Below are 21838 nucleotides of genomic sequence, written 5' to 3'. Positions count from 1 at the left end.
TCCCAGGTACCAACCCATGCTGCCAGTTCCCCTACCTTGTTTCGTATACTCCTGGCAGTGAAGTAGACACACTTCAAACCACCTACCTGAACACTGGCCCCCTCCTGCGACGTCAAATCTGTGCTCCTGACCTCTATCCTCTCATTCTCCCTTACCCTAAAACTACAATCCAGGTTCCCATGCCCCTGCTGCATTAGTTTAAACCCCCCCAAAGAGCACTAACAAATCTCCCCCCCAGGATATTTGTGCCCCTCAGGTTCAGATGTAGACCATCCTGTCTGTAGAGGTCCCACCTTCCCCAGAAAGAGCCCCAGTTATCCAGAAATCTGAATCCCTCCCGCCTGCACCATCCCTGTAGCCACGTGTTTAAATGCTCTCTCTCCCTATTCCTCATCTCACTATCACGTGGCACGGGCAACAACCCAGAGATAACAACTCTGTTTGTTCTAGTTCTGAGCTTCCATCCTAGCTCCCTGAAAGCCTGCCTGACATCCTTGTCCCCTTTCCTACCTATGTCGTTAGTGCCAATGTGGACCACGACTTGGGGCTGCTCCCCCTCCCCCTAAGGACCCGGAAAACACGATCCGAGACATCACGTACCCTTGCACCTGGGAGGCAACATACCAAACGTGAATCTCTCACGCTCCCACAAAATCTCCTATCTGTGCCCCTGACTATAGAGTCCCCAATTACTAATGCTCTGCTCCTCTCCCCCCTTCCCTTCTGAGCAACAGGGACAGACTCCGTGCCAGAGGCCCGTACCCCATGGCTTACCCCTGGTAAGTCCCCCCCCCCCACAAGTATCCAAAGCGGTATACTTGTTTCTCAGGGGAACGACCGCAGGGGATCCCTGCACTGACTGCTTTTTCCCAGTCCCTCTTACAGTTACCCACCTATCTCCAATCTTTGGTGTAACTAATTCCCTGAAGCTGCTATCTATGACCCCTTCTGCCTCCCGAATGATCCGAAGTTCTTCCAACTCCAGCTCCAGTTCCCTAACTCGGTCTTGGAGGAGCTGGAGATGGCAGCACTTCCTGCAGGTAAAATCAGCAGGGACACTAACTGCATCCCTCACCTCAAACATCCTGCAGGAGGAACATTGCACTCCCTTCCCTGCCATTCCTCTAACTTTCTACCAAGATCTGGCTAACAACTAAATTAAATTTTTTATAAAAAATAATAATAATATAATAAAATATGGTACTTACCTCAGACCAATGGGTTATGTTAGTAATCTTTCAAAAACAGAGATGCATAAACTATTTTGCACATGAGGTTTTCCTCACTGTCATTCCAAATAGATGCACAAGGTAAAAAGCAAACCAACAGGTGGGGAAAAGCCACCTGATTGAGCCAGCCATTTGCTTAAATAATTGTGTTGTAGGGTCTTGGATATCATTCAGTAGGTCTTAATGAAGCTCTCGTAGTGTTCAGTAGGTTAACCACAGGTATCTATTACCTACAGGAACTATGTACATCCATGCATTAAAGGGTTGAAGCGAGAACTGTCTCTATGCTTGTTTGTGTACACAGCTCTGTCCATCATTGGACTGACCCGAGGTGCAGGTCATGTGTTTTCTTCCACGACTATGTGTATGGTACTGTACTCAGTCCTACATTAACCCTATATGTGCCAGACCCTTACACCACACCAACCCACAAGACATTATCCAATGTATTTCAAGTTATTTTGGTTTACCCCATGTATTTACATTGTTATTACTATCCCATCTCCTCTTCAAGTCTCTTGAGTTCATAGGTTCCGGTGGTCTGGAGGCTTTATAACCTTTCCGTATCTTGTTTGAACTACTTGTCGGAGTAGTGGTGGGCGCTGTCGTTATGGGTGAATTCTGTTGACTTGGCGGTTCTGGCATCTGGGTGTCTTTCCATCCTCTGTTTCCATTCCTTGGGACTGAATCGCCTTTTGTCGATTCGGCAGTTGTGGTGTTAGGTAGTTGTTGATTTCTCCCGCTTTTCCAGAGTGAATGAACACTGCTCCTCCTCAGTGCTGCAAAGATAAAAGGTATGGAAGTGTCACACACCTGGATTTCTTACAAACATGATGAGAGGTTTTATTAGGAGATGTTGCTCATACAATCCAAGATGGAGAACTGAAGCCCGTGCAAAACACTCTGCTGATGTCACTACAGATCACGTGACTTTGCACTAACAGGAATGCATTCTTTAGTACATAACACTCCCCAGAGCATTTTCCCCTCTTCTTTCTTCATGTAGCTCAGTGCGACACATATGGAAGCTCACATTTCAACAATGGAACATTCGATCCTACTTGTTTCACAATTGTAGCCAAATGTTTGATCACTTTCACCGTCTCCAGTTGTTTATCGAACTTATCAATCTTTTCATTCAGCTCTGATTCTGTGATTCTTTCAACAGTAACCCTGGTGATTGAGTTGTTTTTGTTTCAGAGTTAGGGGCGGCACGGTGGCGCAGTGGGTTAGCCCTGCTGCCTCACGGCACCAAGGTCCCAGGTTCGATTCCGGCTCTGGGTCACTGTCCGTGTGGAGTTTGCACATTCTCCCCGTGTTTGCGTGGGTTTCGCCCCCACAACCCAAAGATGTGCAGGGTAGGTGGATTGGCCACGCTGAATTGCCCCTTAATTGGAAAAAATGAATTGGGTACTCTAAATTTATTTTTAAAAAAGTTTTAGCTTCAGAGTTATGTGAGGAACTCTTATATAAATTTAACAACTTTACCTGGGCATTCAGTTCTTTTCGGAATCTTTCACCCATGGTCACTGACTACTCCTTAGGGCATGATAGACTCAATTAATTTGTTAGGTCTTCGCGTATAATTCACCTTTTTTGTTTTCAAACTCTGGATTTGCTCTTCCACATTGTGTGTCTCTTCATGTTGTTCTGATTTGTTCAAAGTTCATCAGTTTTGGTTGCTAATTCTGCTTTCAAGCAACTGTTCTGATTCATCAGCAATCTCGTCCCCTAGGCTTGCCATTGTGCACAATGCTTACTGGAGACCTCTGATGCTTAGAATCATAGAATTTACAGTACAAAAGGAGGCCATTCGGCCTATCAAGACTTCACCAGCCCTTGGAAAGAGCATCCTGCTTAATCCCACGCCTCCACCCTATCCCGGTAACCCAGTAACCCTACCTAACCTTTTAGACACTAAGGGGCAATTTAGTATGGCCAATCCACCTAACCTGCACATCTATGGACTGTGGGAGGAAACCGGAGCACCCGGAGGAAACCCACGTAGACACAGAGAGAAAGTGCAAACTCCACACAGTCACCCGAGGCTGGAATTGAACCCAGGTCCCTGGAGCTGTGAAGCAGCAGTGCTAACCACTGTGCCAAGGTGTTCAAGTTTTAATTGAAGATCCAATTTTTTTGCTGAATTTGTTTCTGCAAGTTCAGAATTGAAGCATTCCAAGTATTTTACATTCTGTGAACAACATTCCAGAGTTCTCGTTCGATTTTGTTTTTTTCGTATCAAATGCATCTTCACACATGAAAGTTGATCCAGACTGATCTGTCCAGACTAAAGCGTCAGTTGGTGTTTTGATCCATGGTTAAAACATTTAAAGTGTAGGTGCAGCTTTTAAGAAGTTGCTGAAATTCAAGATGGCGCCACTGTTCATTTGAAGACAAAGGGTTTTCTCACTTTGGTAGGCTCAACCAGCTGCAGGCTTTTCTATTTCAGTTTTTCTCTGCATTTTCTGCGAGGTTTTTTGTTTTTCCATTCGCTGCTGCCATGCTGTAGAGTGTTGAATAATGTTTGGTAGGTCTTAATGAAGTCCTCGTAGTCGTAAGTAGGTTAACTGTAGTTATTTATTAACCATAAGAATTATGTATACATTTTCATAGATTATCATAGAATTTACAGTGCAGAAGGAGGCCATTCGGCCCATCAAGTCTGCACCGGCTCTTCGAAAGAGCACCCTACCCAAGGTCAACACCTCCACCCTATCCCAGTAACCCCACCCAACACGAAGGGCAATTTTGGACACTAAGGGCAATTTATCATGGCCAACCCACCTAACCTGCACATCTTTGGACTGTGGGAGGAAATCGGAACACCCGGAGGAAACCCACGCACACACGTGGAGGATGTGCAGACTCCGCACAGACAGTGACCCAAGCCGGAATCGAACCTGGGACCCTGGAGCTGTGAAGCAATTGTGCTATCCACAATGCTACCGAGCATAAATTTAGAGTACCCAATTAATTTTTTCCAATTAAGGGGCAATTTAGCATGGCCAATTCATCTAGCATGCACATCTTTGAGTTGTGGGGGCGAAACCCATGCAAACACAGGGAGAGTGTGCAAACTCCACACAGCCAGTTACGCAGAGCCGGGATCGAATTTGGGACCTCAGCGCGGTGAGACAGCAGTGCTACTCACTGCACCACCATGCTGCCCTCGAATTATGTATACATATATAGTAAAATGTTCAAGCCGGAGCTGCCACCAGCTCTACGTAATTCTAGACTGACCCTAGGTATGAGGCATGTGGTCTCTTACATAATTGTGTGGGTGGTAGTGTACTCAGTCCCACATTAACCTTATATGTGCCAGGCCATTATGCTGCATTATGAAGCAAGTCTGCAGCTTGAATGAGCTAAGGCACAAAATTGGAAGATGTACCTCTGCTCACTAAAGCAGACTGCAGATAGCAATCTGATAAGCAATTGGCTGAAAGGCCAGAATTTTACTGGACTCTGATGTGGGGTGGGAAGCACCGATCTGGTGAACTCATGATGATTGGGGTGGGTGGGTTAGGAGGGTGTCAAATCGGCTCCCTCACACCATGAGGCATTTTACCATACTGGGACCAGATGCAGAGAAGCTGCATGCCCCAACACAATTTCCATATGTAAAAGCCCAATTAGGAACCATTTCACGTGTTAATGGTATCATGATATCCACATTAACATATCATGGTGCAATCACACACACACACACTGATGGACAGGTAGATGGACCAACCAACACACACACAACATCACAGCCAATCACCAGTGAGAGCACACGCACTATAAAACAGGAAACACCACAGTTCCTGCTCATTCCACCAGGAGATAGCTCAGAGCACAGAGCTCACAGCGTGCCACTCAGGCATACACCATGTGCTGTGTGCCTCACTAAGATAGTGCTAGGGCTGGGTCCACAGGTTAGCTGGTGAAGTACGAACCACAGCCAGAAGTTAATAGTTATTATTGTACAGAATAATAAAACAGAGTTGTACCATCTACAACCGTGTTGGTTCGTTTGTGTATCGGAACACCCAACACGACAAATGGAAAGGAACCCAGTCCCCACCCCTGCCATGCAGAGGCTAAATGGAGGCAGCCTCCCAGTGCCAGGCCAGGAAGCAATGTTTCACAGGCCAAAGAATGGGCTGTGACCAGGGAAGGCAGCACTCACAGTCCCAATAATCTCCCGGGAGCAGTTTGCCCTCCACCACTTGGCACGATGATTTAACATTTTTTTTTTACCTACCCGGCTTACCTCCCTAGGTTACCCTGCATAACCTGCAGTAGTGACCTCACTCCTGGTGGCGCTGCTGTGTTTGCAGAGCCACCATCTCTGATTGGATCAGCAGCACCAGGAGCCCATCTGCTACACTTAATTGGACAGTGAGCCCACAGGCAACCAATTAGGAGGCTACCTGTGGTAAAAATGCTGGGCTCCAAACCTACATTTTACCCTAACGCGGGGTCCCAACACCCTCCCAAAATTCAGCCCAAGGAATAGATGCTGCCACCTTCTTGCTCCCATTTCCTATCTTGCTTTATTACCACCAGCATCCCTTCCATAAAAGCAAATTCCTGCGGATGCTGGAATCCAACAAAACAGAAAATGCTGAAACATCTCAGCCGGTCTGACAACATCTGTGGAGAGATAACGGAGAGATAATGGGTGACTCTTGTCAAAGCTTTGTCAGCATCCCTTTCTAGTTATGTTACTACATTGATGAATATTAAAACAGTTTTGATCAGAACAGACTGCTCTTGTTGAGGCTTATGTCCAGGTTCCTTTGGTATGAGTTTTCTTTTAGATCAGTGGATGTCTAGTTTACAATGAAAGTACTTCCCCTTTTACTGTAGTGCTAGTACTTCTGAATGTTCATAAACTGTTTATCTAAAAGTTTGGTTTTACAATTACATTTCATTATTTTAGATCTCTTAAGTAAGGATCACTAAAATTGATATTTCTATATTCATGTATGATTTAAAAAATATGTTTTTTACTGAGATTGTTTTTTGCATTCAACGTGTTGACATGTGAAACATTCATGGTATGTAATTTATACCATATAAAGATGATTCCAGGCCATACATCCAAATGACATTTAAGTCAAAATATTCTCATTTATGCGAGCAGTGAAGTACTGTGCCTTATGTTGCCAACTCTTTGTTAGCAAGCAGTCTGATCTTTAATCTCATGTAACAACCAACAGCAGAGGGCTTCGACTTTTTCAAAAGGTCTTTCCTTTCTTTGATTCCCCCCTTGTCAATCTCCTAAGCCAGTGGCTCCTTGCTTTGGTGCCGAGGCCGCCAGCATCCACTATGGCCCCGAAGTTGTCCTCCTTCAGGTGTGTTCCTTTACCGGCACTGTCATTGGCAGTGAACTATTTGACTAGGGAAAACTTCACAGCTAAGGACAGGCCAACATTTACACATGCACATTTTACAGCAGGATCATCTGAGAGGGATTATTCTTTTTTATGTAAGATTTCTGATTACAGTCAAAGCCTAAACTTGAAATTTTAATATTGCTTACCGGTAAACATAAAAAAACCTAAAATCAGCATGAAACATTTTCACAAGTACGAAGAGACATGGGGGCAGGGTTTGGAGTGAGCGAATGCCCTACCTAGACTAAACGGCTATCAATTTTCATTTGGGAAGTAAACAATTGTAGTTTCTCCTCCTTTGAAAACTTGCAGTTACAAATGGTTCCTTTGTTACGAACAGGAAAATATCTTTCAGTGAGACAGCTGTAAATGTATACAGCATCTTGGAATGTTCAAAAAGCTCGTCAAAAAAACACTGCTTTTCATTCCAAAGCACAGTACTAATTGGGAAGGCCTCAGTCAAGTGGAAATTGCCAGGACGTCCACTATTATATTTCTCTAGCTTCAAAGACATCAAAATGAACCCACCATATCCACATGGAGAAAGCATTTGTGGTTGTTAATCCATTAGTCACAGTTTTAAGCCTTTCACTAGGTTAACAACTCTACGGTTGAAGAATAGATTTATTTTTTACTTTTGGCAATTTACTTTTATTGTTGCTAAATTCACGCCGTAGAAAAGGATGTGCAAAGGTGATTTTACCTCCATAATATATTGTCAGCACTATCCATGCAGTGCTGTGCCATTGCTGTCAGCAGTTGTCAATAGAAATGATACAAACTCCTTGACCCCGACAATGCACTCAGCTCAAATGTTCCGGACAGCTATAGCTGAATGCAGTGCAAAACATGGGCTTCCATTTACATTGGGCCTATGGCTGCAATAACAGCTCATAACAGAAAACCAGGAGAGTGGCATTTTATTTCATTTTATGACTATCCACTTGGGGACTGGCCTCCTGGGATCCTAGCAATGACATTAAATGTTGTAAAACCTATTGGAAATTAGTGATCGTGAGCTCATTGTTGCTTTATAACTAGTAGTTCTGGATCAGATACCTTTTTCAATACCCAGGGGGTAATTTTGACTGTGTAAGAACGTAAAATAATTTCAATTTAGCCACTCATTATACATTGTTATGGGCTAGGGTTTAGAGAACCCCAAAGTGTATCATGGAGTTCACCTGATCCACAGCTTTTAATAGATTGTGGTGTGGGAAGCACACGGCCCACTCTACAGGTGTGACACAGCAGAAATGGAAAAGTATTTTTTAAAGCAAAACAATGTTTATTCTATGAACTCAAGTTAACCTTTTTAAAACATACAGTGAACATCTTAGCAACTATTAATTCAAATACAACCCCCAAAGACTACAACACTAAGTAATCCTTAATAACTTCCCAAACACCATCCAGAAGACAAAAGGGACACCTTTTAACAGAAGCACATTGGGTTTACATTCATTACTGAGAACATTTATAATTCTGAATTAACCAAATGATCAAGAGATAGTCTTTTCATGCCAGAGAGGACAATAGTACACCTGCTCTGTCTGGCTTCAGCTCCAACACTGAAAACAAAACTAAAACACACCCTGCAGCAAACAGCCTTAAACAAAAGTAAAAAGCTGACAGACAGCCGAGCTCCACCCACACTCTGACATCACCATTTCTTAAAGGTTAATTTCTTAAACACCCATTTCTTAAAGGTACTCTCACATGACAATATCTCTCCCAATTTTAATTTCTACAATTGTCCAATTTGAATGTTTCTACTTTGAAGTCATTTTTCTACTTCTTCCAGGTAAGCAGAGTGACACTGATGCGACAGTCATTTCGTGAACCTGCTTTTTCTTCTTCAAAGAATATATTTCTTAATAACTACTCGATGTAATTCAGACCAGGACCCAATTTGAATCAGAGTTCAAATTCAGAAGAATGAGAACATTGTTCTAATAGTGTACAAAACAAAATCAAATAATAACATGATGGAAATCTACAGCAGACCCATCAATATCCATAAAAATAAATATGTTTGTAATTAGCTGTAGAGCCTTTAGCCAAAAAACATTTCCATTTATTTACCTTAAAAAGATTAACTTATAAATAAAACTTATGGGCAGCATGGGTTAGTACCTCTGATTCACAGCGCCAGGAACCCGGGTTCAATTCCAACCTTGGTGATGGTGCCGAGTTTTCACATTCTTCCCGTGTCTGTGTGGGTTTCTTCTGGGTGCTCCGGTTTTCTCCCACAGTCCAAAGATGTGCAGGTTAGGTAGATTGGCCGTGCAAAATTGCCCCTTAGTGTCCAAAAGTTAGTTGGGGGTTATGGGGTTACAGAGGGACGTGGGCCTCGTTAGAGTGCTCTTTCAAAGAGTGGGTGTGGACTCGATGGGCCAAATGGTCTCTTTCTGCATTGTAGGGATTCTATGAAATCGAATAAAACAGCTTACTTCTCAAATTTCAACTGGTCAAAGTCATTTACATCAATCTTGTTTTGTAATCCTGTATTTTCTTTGCAATTTATTTTTAAAGATTGAATCTTGATTTAATGATGCTTACCTCTCTACAGAAAATGTCTCTTCAACTTATCCATCACCAGCTAAAAGCCTGGGAGAGCCTGGTATCACCCCACTTAGTCCTTCAATTTCTCCAGTAAGAGCATGCTTCCTTTCTCTTCGAACTGTTCACATTTATTTTGATATGTTATTGCTGTTTGGGGTTTCGATCTGAGCAGAATTACTAGTTGTCAATAATGCTGCTGTTAATGAAGTTAATAACAATCGGAACATTTATATGGTAGTTTGCCTTGATGTAATGATGTAGAACTGTTCCAAGTTTGGGTATATTTATAGCTGTTATGTTTATTATTCATTTCTTTTTATTGTTATTATTCAGAATGTAATCAATTGTTAAAGCTGGTAACTTATTATAGTGGTGACGACCTGTTTGATTCAACTGGACAATACTGAAACCTGATTCTGAATTTTTGAAGCTTTTGTCAATGATATGGAGTTTATTTGCCAGCAAGTTGGAACTTAGACTCAGCTCCCATCTCAGACAAACATGGCACATCCAATTCTGGGTAGATTTCCGGGAGTCTGGATCAGAATGTACTATAGCAGTGAACTGACTTGATTTAAATCAGGTATTTATGAAAACAAGAGACTTTGCAGACTCCAGCATGTTGGACAAAGACCCCGGATGGGAATCTCCATCCAGCGACGCTGGAATCACGAATCACGATTGGGTGGAGAATCACACGCCAGCTGAAAATCGACGGGCAGCCAATGGAATACTATGCTCCGGTGCCTCGATAGAGCGCCGACGTGGGCATGCAAATTGTACTGTAAAGGCCGTTAGCATATCATTAATGGGACCGACAAGGTAGTCTCCGGCCTACCTTGATGATCCGCCTCCGCCAGGTGGAAGTGATGACACGTGATTCACTTATGAACAAAGAGCAAAGAAAAGTACAGCACAGGAACAGGCCCTTTGGCCTTCCAAGCCCGTGCCGATCATAATGCCCTAATTATGGTATTTAAAATCGGGAAACAGGCAGGGTGGCAGATGCGGGTGAGAGAGGAGGTAAACTAAATTTCCAAAGATGCAACCGTAGGCTGCCAGTTGTTGCCACTGGCTGGGGGCAGCTTCTACCAGGGCTGGGGGAGTAGCGGGGGAGGGTGACTGGGAGAGGGGCCGTGGGGTCAGGGTACCCCCACCCGGTACCAGGATGGCCGGACACGGACCACCATTGCCACGGCCTGCATGGCAGCCATCTGAGTGCCCTCAGTGACCCCCCGTAGATGCGCAGAGTGCCACCGGCTGTATGGGTGCTCTCCACCACTCAGATCACCCCCCCCCAGGAGCCCACAGACCCAGCCGACCCATTAACAGGATGAACGTGGACCAGCACAGTGATACATCAGGTATCAGCACACCCCAGTGCACCCATCCAAGGCAGTGTGCCACTGCTGGGGCAGCAGAGGTGCTGTGGAGCTCCCCTGCACAATCGTTATCAGCACCCACCCTGGCACCCCCTCTCGCAGGCAGACATCCCGCCAGTGACATTATCAGCCATCGCACCCCGCAGGACCACCGGCTGTCACCAATCTCTGCCTGCCCACTGCGCCCCTGCCCCCATCCTTCGTGGCCCAAGACAAGTAGGCATAACCGATGCACCATACAAAGGACCCACAGAACACCGCAGCTACGGTTCCAACAGGTGCCCCCCCCACCCAGGCCGATTCCCACCCATGCCCTGCCCACATGCATGCCACCAAACATGGCGCAGGTCAGTGGGGCACTGCGCCCACCCCCCCACAACCTGGCACCATTTCCACACAGCCATGCGCGGGCAGGAGCTGCAATGCAGGCCAGGGCCACCAAGCTGCCGGTTGGACTTGGGTGGGCATGGGAGCACTCACCATGCTAACATTTCTGCCCTTTACCACCTGCAGACAATGGATGTCGGTATCGAACCAGAAGTCGTCGCCGTCTGCCTGGCCGGCACAGCCCTAGGGGTTGCAATGAATGCTGCATGAGCAGGAGCTGCTCGGGAAGGACCCTGTCAACCAAACCCGACCCAGAGGAGCAGGGGCCAGCCGGTGATGCTGAAGAGCCAGCTGCAAAACAGGCCGAGGAGGAGGTGGGAAGAGTGCATCGCATTAGGCCTCATGTATATCGGCAGGACCTGCGGCACCGAGTGTGTTGCCAAAGATTCCAGCTGACCAGGGAGACCGTACGGCGTATCTGCCAGATCATGGCTCGTCGAGAGCCATGGGGCAATGGGGGATCAAACCCGCTTTCAGTTGTCTTGAAGGTGACGGTCGCCCTGAACATTTTTGCCCCAGGATCCTTCTAGGCGCCGAGTGGCGACCTGTCTGGGATCTCCCAGACCTCCGTGCACAAGTACATCCATGCCACAATGGAGGCCATGTATGCCTGGGCAGAACAACACATTCGCCTGAATATGGACCGAGCTCATCAAGCTGCCCAGACAGCAGGATCCGCTGCCATCGTCGGGATGCCCCAGGTCCAGTGGGTGATTGATGGGACGCATGTCCCCCGATGGGCACCGCCGCATAAGGGGGTGCCCTTTACAGACCAAAAGGGATTACACTCCCTCAATGTGTAGTTGGTATGTGACCACCAGCTGCACATCATGCACATCTGCGCCCCATACCCAGGCAACGTGCACAATGTCTTTATCATGGCACATTCGACGGTTCCGAACACCTTTGAGGCGCTTCCCGGGTGAGGGGTTGGCTCCTGGGCAATTGGGGTTATCCACTGAAGTTGTGGCTGATGACGCCTGGAGGTCTCAGACTGATGATAGAGAACCATTAAAAAGATGCCCATGCAGCGACCGGGAGCATAATCGAGCGGTGCATTGGTATACGGTTCAGGTGCCTGGACCGCTCTGGTGGGAACCTCCACTACAGCCCTCGGAGGGCTTTCCACATCGTGGTGGCCTGCTGCATCCTCCACAACATTGTGCAGGGGAGAGACAACATGTTGCAAGAGGATATTGAATGCCAGGCCGCATCCAACAAGGAGAATGCAAAGGAGGGCCAGGATGGGCGGAGCGTGGGGCTCGGGCAGCCACAGGAGGCCGCACGGGGCTCTAATTGCCTCCAGGTTCACCGACTAGGGGGCCTGGCCACTGGTAGCTCACAGGTTCCCCCCCACCCCTCCCTGCAGCTGCACCCCACTTTGTGCTTCCCACCTGCTTCACTACAGTGTGCTGGCCCTGGGATGGCAGTATCAGCGGGTCTGGTCCATAGGATGGAGGATGATGACAAGCCGCTCCGCGATGAGCTCTGGTGCTCTGCATAGTTTGACTAGGTCTGATTCCTGCCCTCGGTAGCACTTCCCACAGTCTGCCTGGGTGATCCCTGTGATGCACTATCAATTGCACAGAGACAAGAGTTGAATACAATTGAGGCTTTAGTACTGTGGTAAACCACTGTTGCACCTGTATTAGGTGATGTACGGTAGGACCTGTACTACAGGTTCGCCGGTTGTCCCTGCCTGCTGGCTCCGCCCAGGAGGCGGGGTATAAATATGCGTGTCCTCCAGCCAGCAGCCATTTCGCCAGCTGCTTTGGGAGGCCACACATCTAATAGCAATAAAGCCTCAGTTGGATTCAACTATTGTCTTTGTCCAATTGATTGTGCCTCAATTTATTGCTATCAGTTTCTAAGGATGGACCTCCATATCAAACCGGATCACCTGCAGCTGGATCCTCACTCAAGCGACCCCAGAAAGGACTTCCAGCACTGGCTAGCTTGCTTCGAAGCGTATACGCGGCACCAACCCCTGTTCCTGAGGCTCAGAAGATTCAGATTTTATATTCCAGGTTGAGCTCCAAAGTCTTTCCGTTAATCCAGGACGCGCCGAACTACGCCGAAGCCATGACTCTACTCAAGGACAACTACGCACAGAAGACGAACGCGCTCTTCGCCAGACACGCACTCGCCACTCGCTCTCAACTCCCTGGTGAGTCCATAGAAGACTTCTGGCAAGTCCTAATCCCACGAGTCCGGGACTGTGACTGTCAGGCCGTTACAGCCACGGAACACTCAAACCTCCTTATGCGGGACGCTTTTGTGACTGGAATTGGGTCAGATCTCATACGCCAGCGACTCCTAGAAGGGGCCGCGCGTGACCTCGCAGAGACTAAAACGCTAGCACTCTCCATGATGGTCGTCCTGCGCAACGTCCAGTCCTACACCCCCAGCCACGTGGCCCCCCTTCCTACGCTTCGTGGACCCCACAGACAGCCGCCCCAGCGGGGGCGCTCCCACCCAATACGCATGCGCTGCACGCCAGCCAGCGAACCCTGGAGGCCCCGGAAGCTATTTTTGCGGCCAACAGAAGCACCCCCGCTGCTATTTTTGCGCCCAACAGAAGCACCCCCGCCAATGCTGCCCGGCCCGCGATGCCCTTTGTAAAGCCTGCGGGAAGAAGGGCCACTTCGCCACGGTGTGCCAGGCCCGCTCAGTAGCTGCTAACGCCCCCACCCCCCTCGGTCGTGGACAATGGATGCCGTCATCCCCCCCCCCCCGGCAGACCACGTGCGGCCAGTGGGCACCGTCATCCTCCCCCTCCGCGCAACACGTGCGTTCCATGGGCGCCACCATCTTGTTCCACCCCCGCAACGTGCGCCGCCATTTTGTAACCCTCAAGATCTTTGGGCGCCGCCATCTTCTCTACCCCTCAGCTCATGGGCACCACCAGCGTTCTAGGACCCGGGCTCACCAGCCGCCCTATTACCCGATGGCCAACCAAGATTCTCCTCCATGTCAATCGACCAGTCTCATCCACATAACCTGACCAACGCATCCACCAGCGTGAAAGTCGACGGACATGTAACCTCCTGCCTGCTGGACTCCGGGAGCGCCAAAAGCTTCCTACACCCGGATACGGTAAGGCGCTGCTCCCTCACGATACTCCCCGCCAACCAAAAAGTCTCCCTGGCCTCCGGATCCCATTGCGTAGCGATCCGGGGGTACTGTACGGTCACGCTCATGGTCCAAGGCGTAGAATTCTGCGGCTTCCGCCTCTATGTTCTCCCTAACCTCTGCGCTGCACTAATCCTCAGCCTGGACTTCCAGTGCAACCTCCAGAGCCTAACTCTGAAATTCGGCGGGCCCTTACCACTCCTTACTGTGTGCGGCCTCGCGACCCTAAAGGTCGACCCACCTTCCCTCTTTGCCAATCTAACTCCAGATTGCAAACCCGTCGCCACCAGGAGCAGACGGTACAGCACCCAGGACAAGACCTTCATCAGGTCCGAAGTCCAGCGGCTGCTTCGGGAAGGCATCATCGAGGCCAGCAACAGCCCCTGGAGAGTTCAAGTGGTAGTAGTTAAAACTGGGGAGAAACACCGAATGGTCGTGGACTACAGCCAGATCATCAACCGGTACTCACAGCTCAACGCGTACCCCCCCCACGCATATCTGACATGGTTGACCAGATTGTGCAGTACCGGGTCTTCTCAACGGTAGACCTGAAATCCGCCTACCACCAGCTCCCCATCCGTAAATCGGACCGTCCATACACCGCCTTCGGTGCAGACGGCCGCCTTTACCACTTCCTTAGGATCCCCTTCGGCATCACAAATGGGGTCTCAGTCTTCCAAAGGGAGATGGACCGAATGGTTGACCGGTACGGGTTGCACGTCACCTTTCCGTACCTAGACAACGTCACCACCTGCGGTCATGATCAGCAGGACCACGATGCCAACCTTGCTAAATTTCTCCACACCGCTACTCTCCTAACCTCACTTACATCAAGGAGAAGTGCGTGTTCAGCAAGAACCGCTTAGCCATCCTCGGCTATGTGGTCCAGAACGGAGTTCTGGGGCCCGATCCTGACTGCATGCGCCCCCGCATGGATTTCCCACTCCCCCACTGCCCCATGGCCCTCAAACGCTGCCTAGAGTTCTTTTCATACTACGCTCAGTGGGTACCAAACTATGCGGACAAGGCCCGCCCACTCATACAGTCCACCCAGTTTCCCCTGACGGCCGAGGCCCAACAGGCCTTTGCCCGGATCAGAGCTGATATTGCCAAGACCACAATGCACGCTGTATATGAGACACTGCCCTTCCAAGTAGAAAGCGACGCGTCAGGCGTCGCCCTTGCTGCCACCCTCAATCAGGCAGGCAGGCCTGTGGCATTCTTTTTCCTCACCCTCCATGCCTCTGAAATTCGGCACTCATCCGTCGAAAACGAGGTCCAAGCTATCATTGAAGCTGTGCGGCATTGGAGGCATTACCTGGCTGGCAGGAGATTCACTCCTCACTGACCAACGGTCGGTAGCCTTCATGTTCAACAACACACAGCGGGGCAAGATCAAAAATCATAAAATCTTGCAGTGGAGAATCGAGCTCTCCACCTATAATTACGAGATTATGTATCGCCCCGGCAAACTCAACGAACCTCCAGATACCCTATCATGAGGTACATATGCCAACGCACAGGTAGACCGACTCCGGGCCCTGCACGACAGCGTCTGTCACCCAGGAGTCACTCGGTTGTACCACTTCATTAAGGCAAGAAATCTGCCCTACTCCCTATGTCTGGACCGCTCAACTGTCCCTCCCCCCCTTCCCCACCCACCCCACCCCCCCCGTCGGTGGTGCCTACCTCACCTGATGCATCACTGCATGTGTGTGGTGCGCACCAGATAGTGTCCCAGCAGCCTCTTCACTATAATGCCCAACCGAGGTGAGTGTCTGTGGGATGGTGGAGGATGCCTGTGACAACAATGATGAAAAGTCGGTAACGTCTCTGGTCATGTGGCGTTACGGGGTTGGGGCGGAGGGGCGCGGTTCACCAATAGGTCCCACCTTGCCGCCAAGCTGAGCTGCGGGGATACGGCTGGAGGCGGGGGACCCCAGACGGACCCGCCTCATCGCCAGGCAAGACAAAACGCATGGTTAGATTGCAGGTAGGACTGTTGTGGGGGTAGAGGTGACACACGTGCCACAATTCAGTGGGGGCTGACTTGCATCTCCAATGTCAACTTCCGCCTCGGCGACTGCCCGCTCTACAGCCCTGCCAACCAGGCCCAATGCCCTCTGCTCTGCGATGGTGAGACGCTGCAGCTCTGGCAGACCTCTCTCCTTGCTGCCTTCTTTTGGTGGGATAGTGTGAGACACTTGGACGTGGGCAACGCAGAGGGTCCGTAACCTTTGTGTGCAGTGTACCCGGGCATAGTGGGTAGTATGGGTGTTGGCATGTAGTGCAGGATGGGGTGCGTGCAGACTGCTGGCAGGTGGCGTTCTGATCGCACTCTAGGAGGAGGGGTGCAATGAGTGTGTGGGACAGCGGTTAGTGCCAGGGGCATGGTGGTGGTGGCAACTCACCCTGGTTGGCCTGTCGGCGCTGCCTATCAGTCCACCTGGTGGGGGCATATGGTGGGAGGAGATGGTGAAGGGCATGGGGATTGTGGGATGAGGATTAGTGCCAGGGGCCCGGTGGTCGTGGTGACTGACCCTGGCCGCCCTGAGGAGGCCGTGCAGCTTCTTCCTGCACTGCTGATGGGTCCTGGCGGTGGGACCCATGGTGCTCTCGGCCTCTGCCACCGACGCACAGGCCCAGTTGACATTGTGGGTGCAGTCTCCTTCCCAGCTCGGGGAACAGGATGTCTCTCCTCTCCTCCACGGCATTCAGCTGTGTCTCCTGCTCTGCATCTGCGAACCTCGGCCGCTCTTCGTGGTGGCATCTTCGTGTGGGGAGTAGGATGTTTATATGCAGCTGCAGCTTGTCAGGCTCCCGAGTGCCAATCTCGACCCTGGCGATTCACACACCGGTGTGTATTGGAATCACACTAGTTCCATGTGGCGCTGGTTTTGGCCCATTAGCATATCCTGAATGGCTCCAGGACTGGTGCCAGCATCTGTGCCATAGAATCCCTTCCGACACCCAAATCAGGAGCGGCGCCGGTTTGACGCCGGTTTTTGAGTCTCCGCCCCCTCCAAAATGGCGTCATCGGAAGGTCCTCCCGCGATGCTCCACCCCGGATAAGCCTTGTTCTACGCCTTTGATGAGTGGTCGGAAATCCAGCATGGTGGCTGAGGACTGTGTCCAGTGCCGCCACACTCGCCCAGGAGCCATGCCGGGGGGGGGGGGGGGTTGCTTCCGCCAGGGTTGGGGGGTGACCAGGGTGTGGCCTGTGGTGCCTTATTTGGTGGGTCGGGTCCGCATACAGCCGGCGGCATGTTGAACGGCGCGACCGCTGCAGGTTGTCACCGGGCTGCGCATGCGCGACCAGGGACCTGGCCATTCTCCGGTGGTTTCCGCCGTGGGAGTCGGGGGTTTCACCCAGCGCCAACTTCGAGTTGGCCCCTCACTGGTCCTGGAATCAGCGAGGGTTCAGCGCCGATCTTGTCGTTGTAAAAAGTCCACAAATTCCCTGTTTCAGCCGGCCCTTAGCCGCTGAAGTGGAGAATGCGGCCCTTAGTCTCTGGAATGGAGATTCCCGCCATCCAGCTCTACCTTGTCCATAGAAAATGGTTCACTGCGAGGGAACAGGAACAACGTCATTTGTATAGCACTCTTCATATTCTCAGAATATACCAAAAATCTTTACAGCCAAATACTTGAAGTGTCGTCATTTTTAGCAGGTTGTGGGTTTTGGGAGGGGAGGGGGAAGGGGCGATAGCCACAACTTCAAGTGATCTCCCCTGTGAATAATAATAATAGTGTTCTCCTCCATAGGTCTATTCTGATCTACATTTAATCCTTCTGCTTACAATGAGAGAGATATGGGATGCAATTTACCAGCTGCATCCTGTCGGAATCGGGACTAAACGCGGCCGGTAGATCCCGGGAGAGACCTCTCCTGGGATTCCCGACAGTCGCTATGCCTCACGTGATCTCGTTAAAAGGGCTGGAAAGCCCACTTAACTGTGAGTATGCCAGATCGAACGGCCACCCGTCATCTACCGGCCTCGCCGAGGAGACTCCAGCCGGCTGCTACAAATGGGGCCCAGGTGGAATGGCACTTGGGGGATCTCCCAGATTATCGGACGCCCCTGGGCGGTCGGCCTCTGGTCAGGCTGGCACCCTGGCACTGCTGGTGCCACAGGGTCCGAGGGTGGCATCGGGGGAGGGGCCGAGAGATCGGGCTTCATTTAAAAATGAATTTTTAAATTTCTATTGGCCTTGCCTCCTGCCTCATTCTGTAATCTCCTCCAATCTGAGATAGCAGAAAACTTTCAATTCTCATCTCTTGACCAGCCCTGATTTTAAACATTTCTCCATTGGCAACGGTGCTTCCAGTTGTCTCGGCCCTAAGCTCTGGAATTCCTTTCCTGAAGCTCCCCACCTCTCTACTTCTCTCCCATCCTTTGAGATACACTTTAAAACCTACCTTCAATCGATCTCATAGTCATCTCCCCTAATATCTCCATATGTGGCCGTGCCATATTATGTGGTTAATACTCCTACGAAGCACCTTTTGATGCTTTACTGAGTTATAGACACAGATAAATACAAGTTGTTCATCATGTTTCTGCTCATTGTTACTATACACTATAAAACTTATGAAACTGGTCTTCAGTGCTTCACTCATAACATTCCTAGTAAAAGCTCCATCTTCCACTTGTGTGAAATTCTAGTCTGGAAAAGAGAGACTATTAATTTTGAGTTATGTTGGCACTTTTGTGACAATGCAAACTGGATTGTAAAATTGGCAGTGTAGCTCAAGAGTCAGGTTAGTGATCTGGGGCGCGATTCTCCGACCCCCCACCGGGTCGGAGAATCGCCGGGGGCTGGCGTGAATCCCGCCCCCGCCGTGTCCCGAATTCTCCGCCACCAGAGATTCGGCGGGGGCGGGAATCGCGCCGCGCCGGTCGGCAGCCCCATCCCCGGCGATTCTCCGGGCCGCGATGGGCCGAAGACACGCCGTTGCCAACCCTCGCCCACCGGCGTGGATTAAACCTCCTTTTGAACGGTGGGACAAGGCGGCGCGGGCAGGCTACGGGGTCCTGGGGGGGGGCGCGGGGCGATCTGGCCCCGGGGGCTGCCCCCACGGTGGCCTGGCCCGCGATCGGGGCCCACCGATCCGCAGGCGGGCCTGTGCCGTGGGGGCACTCTTTTCCTTCCGCCTTCGCCATGGTCTTCACTATGGCGGAGGCGGAAGAGACCCCCTCCCCTGTGCATGCTCGTGGATGCCGTGAGCGGCCGCTGATGCTCCCGCGCATGCGTTCTCACGGCGAAGACCTTTCGGCGCCGACTGGCGTGGCGCCAAAGGCCTTTCCCGCCAGCCAGCAGAGCGGAAACCACTCCGACGCGGGCCTAGCCCCTCAAGGTGAGGGCTTGGCCCCTAAAGGTGCGGAGAATTCCTTTAGGTTCCCGCCACTCCGCTCCGCCGGGTAGGGGAGAATCCTGCCCCTGGTTCTGCACCTGATGTGACCATGGGGGGGTGTGAGACCATCTCCAGGATTTTAATGGTATACTAATGGTGTTCAATTGTTGCAGATAATGGGCATTAACTATGGATTCACTTGTACCCCGAAAAGAGACACAAAAAACAGAGACACTGACTGAAAAAATGGTTGTTGGATTGTCCATGCTTGCAATGTGTAACTTTGTTTATAAACGCTTATTGGAGTGCATAAAGATTCATCCCAGTTCTATACTTTACCAACTGGCTTTCTGGAATATAATGCAAGAGGATCTCACAGGAAATGGTTAAGATCAATTTTAAACCCCTCCAGGGTGCAGAGAAAAGTGGCACTCCCATCAGCTGCCACCTAATGTTAGCATTCAACATGCATTTGGAAACTATCAATCAGAGCCCTGCATGTGAATGCAAGGACACATGCACAAGCCCCATTGCTGCAAGTTAACAGCAAGCAAGAACTGACAATATAACTAGCTGTGCCGATTCCCAGGCTGCAGTCTATAGGTACCAGTCTCCCTAAATATTGCCTGCCTAACTTTCCTGTTTAACACACAAATATTTTGATAACCCATTAGTACATCAAACTAATTCAGGGAACCTGTTTGGAAATGTCTTTGAATGATTGTGAAAGGCAGTATTCTATTACTGCCATAATCCCTGAAGAGTGGTTTCTCTCTATTCCTTTATGGAGCTTCTAATTTGCCTCTAACTTCCAACATTCATAAATCAGGCGATAGAAAGATAGCTGAATAATCTTTGACTCAGGGCTTCATTAACTACAGTAATAACCAAAAATAAAATGATTCTATTTTGAAGGTAATTAGTATAATGGGAAAACATTTTAGTAAAGCTTGACCGGCATCTGACAATACAAAAGATTAAATCATCTGATTTGAAGTGATTTTCTCACAAAGATGTTTCTTCTTACAGAAAGACTCTGAACAAACTGCATCCTTGCACCAGTCGTTTGTTGTGGTGGTAGCTATTGATTTTGGCACTACTTCTAGTGGATATGCTTACAGCTTCGCCAGGGACCCTGAGTGCATTCACATAATGAGGTAAGTACTGCAATGCAGAGGCACTGCTGATATTCCAGCTGTTTCTTAGACGATAGCTGTTAAACCTCAGAGAATGAGGAGTGTGGTAGATAATGGAAGACTTCCAGGAGGAGTAGGAACTCCACTCATTTAAATATTGAGCAAGATATTCGTGCAATGTTTCTGCACTCCAAAAAGGCAATTACATCTGACTGAAATGGATCCTCAAGCATGTTGATGGGTGTTTGCACATACCAGACACCGCAGAGCCACAGAAACATTTTTTTTAAGCCACATGCCCTTTCCTCTTTTATATTTAGAAACAATATCTTTGAAATGAAAACTGTAATATGCAAATCACTTTTCTTTACAATGTCTAACTCAGAAATGCTGTAACATGATCTGAGGCAGCGATGGGCATCTAAGGCTAGTAAGTGGGCTACATGAGTGGCCCTCCTTCATCTCAGTGGGCCACAAGATTGAAATCGGGCTTGTTCACTAACTGTGACTCCTGAATAAGATTGAATAAATTTAATATATGCCAAATATTTTGTAAGTTTAATAAAAGTGCTTAATATTTCCTATATTAATGAAACTATCATCAACTTCAAATAGTAAAAACAAAATAAATATTTGTGCTTGATTTGACGCAGAGGGAGTGTACAGCTCTCACAGTCAATGTTGTGTGCCATCAGCATTCACTTCACTTCAGGTGCCTCTGCTTTATGTGCGTATCACTTCAGCCATACCAGTCGGAAACAAGCTATGCGAATGGAAACCAGTGGAACGTAATGAATCTTCGTGTGAGAAACCGTCAACAAGATGTCTCGTGAGCCGCACTCAAAATCCTGATGGGCCGGGTATGGCTCCCGGGCCACAGGTTGCCCACCCCTGCTCTAAGGGAAAGAATGAGTCATTAAATAAGAGAATGAGTGACATTGGTTGATGGATGTCTGCAGGAACGCGGGTCGAGGATGTCACTCCTCTGCTCCGCACCATTCAGGGGCTTTGTGAAAGGTTCCTCTGAAAATCTTGGTGGTGCCTTCCTGGCAGCCAAATCCCCAACTGGACTTGTCCCTAGTGCTGTGGACGCATTTAAAAGGAGCTGATTGCTGAGGTTACGTTATCCCAGGGAATGAATGAGAGGAAAGCCACCACGAGCGCAGTGTGAATCACGTGGGAAAAGCTAATTTTGTTAAAGAGGCTCAATATTCAGTGAGTTTTCCTGTTGTTGGCAGGATTCTCACCAGTTTTCACAGAA

The 21838-nt window shown here is 49.3% G+C and overlaps 1 protein-coding gene across 4 annotated transcripts in view; it reads left to right on the top strand.

Annotated features, from left to right (window-relative positions):
* hspa12a (heat shock protein 12A) overlaps positions 1 to 21838 on the top strand; it is a 249330-nt gene that overhangs the window by 99653 nt on the left and 127839 nt on the right. For all 4 annotated transcript variants that reach the window (XM_072479470.1, XM_072479468.1, XM_072479469.1 and 1 more), the window contains 2 exons: positions 9192 to 9274; positions 20471 to 20598. In XM_072479470.1, the coding sequence (XP_072335571.1) occupies positions 9192 to 9274; positions 20471 to 20598 (211 nt within the window). The remainder of the gene's footprint in view (positions 1 to 9191; positions 9275 to 20470; positions 20599 to 21838) is intronic.

The sequence above is a fragment of the Scyliorhinus torazame genome, chromosome 16 (genome assembly GCF_047496885.1).
Source record: "Scyliorhinus torazame isolate Kashiwa2021f chromosome 16, sScyTor2.1, whole genome shotgun sequence".
In the NCBI taxonomy this organism is placed as follows: domain Eukaryota; kingdom Metazoa; phylum Chordata; class Chondrichthyes; order Carcharhiniformes; family Scyliorhinidae; genus Scyliorhinus; species Scyliorhinus torazame.
This window is presented reverse-complemented; position numbering and strand designations above follow the sequence as displayed.